The sequence below is a fragment of the Cebus imitator genome, unplaced genomic scaffold, assembly GCF_001604975.1.
Source record: "Cebus imitator isolate Cc_AM_T3 unplaced genomic scaffold, Cebus_imitator-1.0 Scaffold87, whole genome shotgun sequence".
Taxonomy (NCBI): domain Eukaryota; kingdom Metazoa; phylum Chordata; class Mammalia; order Primates; family Cebidae; genus Cebus; species Cebus imitator.
The window spans coordinates 4,654,209-4,660,596 of record NW_016107402.1 but is presented as its reverse complement, the minus strand read 5'-3'; the positions used below and the strand labels follow the sequence as shown (position 1 = coordinate 4,660,596).

The 6,388-nt window shown below is 51.1% G+C and overlaps 1 protein-coding gene across 1 annotated transcript; it reads left to right on the top strand.

Annotated features, from left to right (window-relative positions):
- Positions 1-2,183: 2,183 nt before the first annotated feature.
- Positions 2,184-6,086, top strand: NR0B2 (nuclear receptor subfamily 0 group B member 2). The gene is made up of 2 exons (XM_017534820.2): positions 2,184-2,846; positions 5,520-6,086. Exons 1-2 carry the CDS (start codon positions 2,315-2,317, stop codon positions 5,759-5,761), a joined length of 774 nt encoding a protein of 257 aa, XP_017390309.1. The 5' UTR covers positions 2,184-2,314; the 3' UTR covers positions 5,762-6,086.
- The last annotated feature ends 302 nt before the right edge of the window (positions 6,087-6,388 follow it).

The window sequence follows — 6,388 nt, the reverse complement described above, 5'->3', positions numbered from 1 at the left end:
GCTTGGGAGGCTGAGGTAGGAGAATCGCTTGAACCTGGGAGGCAGAGATTGCAGCAAGTGGAGATTGCAGTGAGCCAAGATCGCACGACTGCACTCCAGCCTGGGTGACAGAGCAAGACTCGGTCTCAAAAAATAAATAAAATAAAATAAACGTAAGGATTAAAACTAATAGTTAAATGAAAGAGGTGTGCCTGTTTGTCCACCGGTGCTCAGCTCCAAACAGGAGAGGGGCAGAAAAATCCTCCTACGGTATGTCAGAAACTACTTGGCATTTAACAAACAGGACCTCATTTTGTCCCTCGGCAGCCCTATAGGCAGGCGTTATTGTCCCAGTGAGGCTCCTGCGGCTCAGAAGTTTGAGGATCAACCCAAGTCACACAACCAAAAAGTGATGGATCCTGGAGCAGATGCCAGGGCTGGTATCTTTTAGTGGTGATGCCAGAGCCTCTCTCTCCCCATCCAGCACACCAGGCTGCCTGACAGCATGGCAGCAGAAGGCTTTCCACGCTGGAACTGGCCAAGGTCCAGGAACATGACACAACTGAGGGCCTCTCCACCCTCTCTCATCCCTTGTGCTCCACCTTCTGAGAAAGATGCCCAGGACAGAGGAGCCATGTGGCAGCAGAGCAACATTTCCGTCCAGATCACAAGTGGGCAACATCTGCAAAGCAGGCAGCAGCAAGGTGGGGGCAGCTAGCTGCCAACTCTGGGAATCTCAGGCTCTGGCTGGGCAATTGGGCCAGTGGCTGCAGGGGAACAAACAAGGACTTTGGAGTCAGGCAAGATCTGGGCTTCGTCTCTTCCTGGTGGGATGACCTTGGACAAGTCACTTAAACTCTTTTAATCTCACAAAGTAAGAATCTAGCCTTAGGGGGAAGCTCCTAATATTAGAGTGGGGAGGACTTGACACATAATATGTGCTCAGTGAATGTCAACCATATATATATATATATATATATATATTTTTTTTTTTTTTTTTGAGACAGGGTCTTGCTCTGTCACCCAGGCTGGAGTGCAGTGTCATGATCTCAGTTCACTGCAGCCTCCGCCTCCCAGGTTTGAGTGATTCTTTTGACTTAGCCTCTGGAGTAGCTGGGACAGGCACGAGCCTCCATGCCTGGCTAATCTTTGTATTTTTAGTAGAGATGGGGTCTTGCCATGTTGGTCAGGCTGGTCTCAAACTCCTGACCTCAGGTGATCTGCCCAACTCAGCTTCCCAAAGTGCTGGGATTACAGGCATGAGCCACCATGCCCAGCCAGCTACCATCTTTTATTATAATTCTGTAAGTTCTTCTCAGCAGACCTGCCCTTTCAGGAGTGGTAGGAATCAGGCCAAGCACAGTGGCTCATGCCTGTAATCCCAGCACTTTGGGAGGCCACAGCGGGTGGATCACCTGAGGTCGGAAGTTCAAGACCAGCCTGACCAACATGGAGAAACCCCATCTCTACAAAAAATACAAAAGATCAGCCAGGCGAGGTGGTGCATGCCTGTAATCCCAGCTACTCAAGAGGCTGAGGCAGGAGAATCTCTTGAACCCAGGAGGTGGAGGTTGCAGTGAGCCGAGATCGCGCCATTATACTCCAGCCTGGACAACAAGACCGAAACTCCGTCTCAAAAAAAAAAGGAGTGGTAGGAATCAGGTTGGGGATACGGGTTCTGAAGGACCTTATTCCTGCAGGGGGCCCAGAACTGGAATCAGGGAAAGGGGGCCTCCTAGACTGGAAAGCGGGCAAAGTCCTCCTAGCCCCTCAGGGTCCTGGCTCCCTTCCCTGCAGCCTGCTCCTGGCCGACAACAGAAGCAGGGCCCCAAGGTTAGGCAAACAAGCTAGTGATAAGGGACTTCCAGGTTGGGCCTTGCATTCAAGGCTCAACCAGCTCTGGGGCTGGCTTCCTGGCTTAGTGAAAGCCCTGGTCTTTTGTACACACAGGAGCGGCCACCAATGGGGACACCTGCTGATTGTGCACCTGGGGCCTTGGTGCCCTGGTACAGCCTGGGTTAATGACCTTGTTTATCCACTTGAGTCATCCGATAAGCGGCAGCTGAGTGAGCTGCAGGTGGCCCCGTGCCCTGAACCGGCCACTTCATTGACTGAAATGATATCAGTGCCACGTGGGGTTCCCAATCCCCCCTCCCCCACCACTTCCCCACCAGTCCTGCCAGGGGCAGTGTCTGTGTGTTTTTTTCAATGAACATGACTTCTGGAGTCAAGGTTGCCAGGCCATTCCTCCCTTTCCACTAGCTGGGAATATAAATAGCACCCACAGCACAGAACAGAGGATCAGAGCGCTGGAAGTAAGAGCAGATCCCCAACCATGAGCACCAGCCAACCAGGGGCCTGCCCATGCCAGGGCGCTGCAAGCCGCCCGGCTATTCTCTACGCACTTCTGAGCTCCAGCCTCAGGGCTGTCCCCCAACCCCGTAGTAGCTGCCTGTGTAGGCAGCACCGGCCTGTCCAGCTGTGTGCACCTTATCGCACCTGCCGGGAGGCCTTGGATGTTCTGGCCAAAACAGTGGCCTTCCTCAGGAACCTGCCATCCTTCTGCCAGCTGCCTCCCCAGGACAAGCGGCAGCTGCTGCAGGGTGGCTGGGGCCCTCTCTTTCTGCTTGGGTTGGCCCAAGATGCTGTGACCTTTGAGGTGACTGAGGCCCCGGTGCCCAGTATACTTAAGAAGATTCTGCTGGAGGAGCCCAGCAGCAGTGGAGGCAGTGGCCAGCTGCCGGACAGACCCCAGCCCTCCCTGGCTGCAGTGCAGTGGCTTCAATGCTGTCTGGAGTCCTTCTGGAGCCTGGAGCTGAGCCCCAAGGAATATGCCTGCCTGAAAGGGACCATCCTCTTCAACCCTGGTGAGCTCCCAGGCACTCCTGGGGTGGGGGACCAAGGCTAAAGCAGGGGCCAGCCAGGGAAGTAACTTCTAAGGATTTAATATTTGTTATCTCATTGGGTCCTCTCTCCCTTCCTTCCTTCCTTCCTTCCTTCCTTCCTTCCTTCCTTCCTTCCTTCCTTCCTTCCCTCCCTCCCTCTTTCTTTCTTTCTTTCTTTCTCTCTTTCTTTCTTTCTTTCTTTCTCTTTCTTTCTTTCCTTCTTTTTTTCTTTCTTTCTTCTTTTTCTGAGACAGAGTCTCACTCTGTTGCCCAGGCTGGAGTGCAGTGGTGTGATCTTGGCTCAGCTCACTGCAACCTCTTCCTCCTGGATTCAAGCAATTCTTCCTGCCTCAGCCTCCTGAGTAGCTGGGATTTGCAGGTGTCCACCACCACGCCTGGCTAATTTTTGTATTTTTTAGTAGAGATGGGGTTTTGACGCGTTGCTCAAGCTGGTCTTGAACTCCTGACCCCTCAGGTGATCTACCTGCCTCAGCCTCCCAAAGTGTTGGGATTACAGGTGTGAGCCACCCTACCTGGTTGGGTCCTCATTTTCATCAAATAGCCATCTCATAGAAGAGGCACAGAAAAGATAAGTGACTAGCTGAAAGTTACACAGCCAGGTAGGGACAGACCAGGATGGCGACTCAGGTCTAGTCACTCCAGAGACTGGCCCTTCCCACTCTGCCTGAGAAACTTGCTCTAACCTTTTTTTGAGACAGAGGCTCACTCTGTTGCTCAGGCTGAAGTGCAGTGGCCCAATCTCAGCTCACCACAACCTCCACCTCCCAGGTTCAAGCGATTCTTCTGCCTCTGCCTCCCAAGTAGCTGGGACTATAGGTGTGCACCAACATGCCCAGCTAATTTTTGTATTTTTAGTAGAGACGGGGTTTCACTATGTTGGCCAGGCTGGTCTCAAACTCCTGACCTCGTGATCTGCCCGCCTCAGCCTCCCAAAGTGCTGGGATTAAAGGCGTCAGCCACCGCGACCAGCCCTTGCTCCAACCTTTAGAGAAGGCGTGGGGGAAGTGGAGTGAGCAAACGCAGCTGTGTCTCAGTCACATCTTCAAAGGAAGGCTGTATGGCAAAGCTCTAGAGCTAAAACTCCTCTGTGGGTTCAGAAAGATCACACAGAAGAGAGAACTGAGGGGCGTGGGAAGACAGGAAGAGAATCTTTGTGGAATTCAGCCAGGAGAGCAGCAGATGGAAACAGGGCTTTTTGTTATCTGGAGGGTATCTGAGATGAGAGTTTCCCAGGAGTCCCTCATGGCATGCATAAATTGTAGTAATTAATTGTAGTAATAGTAGCAAATACTCATGTCACACTTACCATATGTTAGGCCCTATTCTAAGGGTTTTACACATCTTAGTTAATTTAAATCTCATAAAAGCTTAGGAGACAGGTACTATTAATATTATTATCATCCCCATTTTACAGATAAAAAAACTGAAGCCCAGAGATTAAAAAACTTGCCCAAGATCACCCAGCTAATAAGTGATGGTGCTGGGATTCACACCCAGGAAGCCTGATTCTTTTTCTTTTTTTATCTGAGGTGGAGTTTCGCTCTTGTTGCCGAGGCTGGAGTGCAATGGCTGGATCTCGGCTCACGGCAACCTCCACCTCCCGGTTCAAGCAATTCTTCTGCCTCAGCCTCCCGAGTAGCTGGGATTACAGGTGTGTGCCCCCACACCCAGCTAATTTTGTATTTTTAGTAGAGACAGGGTTTCTCCATGTTGATCAGGCTGGTCTCAAACTCCCGACCTCAAGTGATTCGTCTGCCTCGGTCTCCCAAAGTGCTGGGATTACAGGTGTGAGCCACCACGCCCAGCCAGAAGTCTGATTCTTAACCATTACTCCACGCTGCCTCTTCATAAATGAATGGATGAATAAAATGAAAATAAATAAATTACCACCTCCACAGGAGGCAGTAAGTCCTGTCATGACCAGACCAGCCCCACCTCCTTCACCACCACAGTTTGGATTCTTCTCACAGGGCCCAAGTTAATTATTGCTCAAGAAGAAGCCATTCACTTGCGGATAACAGTCTAGGAGTCATCATTCAGGCCTTTCTCTAAACCCCTCAGGTTAGAACTATAGCTGATTGGCCTTATATCCCTTATGGTGACCCAGTGCCAGCAGCAAGGGGAACCCTGTCCCTTATCCAGTCTCTCACTCACAAGTCAGACACTAGATAGAGACAAAAACACAGCTGAGACTCCACACAAATGCAAACCACACAATTCGGACCCCACCCCCCCACACACTAAGATGTGCAACTCAGGCACATGTACACGGACCCATAAAACAGACTATCTTAGAGAAGCCTGAGAGAAAGAAATAGAGAAAGAAATGATAATGAATACTTAGAGAAAGGAATGATAATGATGCTCTCTATAAAAAATACATGTATATAAAATAAAAAATTAAATAATAAAAATTAAAAGACTATCTACCCACTCACAGCCCAGAAAAGCACTGCCTAGATACAGTCACTCAGCAATGTACTGCAGATCCTGACACATTCACACAGCAGACCTCAAAGGCCGAGCAAAGGAGGCAGAGGGGTGTCTCTGATGGCTCAGATCTGGGGCCAATCTCGTCCTTTGGTGGCTGGGAATAGGGTACTCACCAGTCCTCTTCTCCCTCTCTGCCCACAGATTTGCCAGGCCTCCACGCCTCCTCCCACATTGAGCACCTGCAGCAGGAGGCTCACTGGGCGCTGTATGATGTCCTGGAGCCCTGGTGCCCAGCAGCCCAAGGCCGCCTGGCCCGTGTCCTCCTCATGGCCTCCACCCTCAAATCCATTCCAACCAGGCTGCTTGGGGACCTCTTCTTTCGCCCTATCATTGGAGATGTTGACATCGCTGGCCTTCTTGGGGACATGCTTTTGCTGAGGTGACCTGCTCCAGCCCAGGTAGAGATCAGGAGGGCAGAGGCTGGTAGTGCTGATTCAGCCTGGCCATCCCCAGAGGTGACCCAGTGCTCCTGGAGGGGGCAAGGCTGTATAGACAGCCAGCCACACCCCACATTGGACTTCCTTCGTTTGGACACAGTGCTCCAGCTGCCTGGCAGGCTCTTGGTGGTCCCCACAGCTTCTGGGCTGAGACTCCTGTCCTTTCTTGGGATGGGAATGAAAGCTTAGGCTGCTCATTGGACCAGAAGTCCTACAACTTTATACAGAACTGAATTAAGTTATTGATTTTTGTAATAAAAGGTATGAAACATTTGCAGCCTGATACTGTCGTTTGTGCATACTGAAGGGACTGTCTCACCTCCAGGGCCTGCCCTGCCCCTATCAGAGGTAGCCCTAGGGAAAAAATCCACAGGGGTGCTGAAGCTAATCTTTCCGGGTGTTATGGTAATTTCGTTTCTGGGGATGAGATTTATTTGGCATCTGGGTCTGAGTCCAGGGAACAGTATCAGTTCACAAACCCATCACCTCCTTGCCTTTATCCTCAGGAGAAGAAGGTTACTCTCCTGCCCCCAAACCCTTCACTGACCCCTCCCCTGGCTCCCACCCACTTCA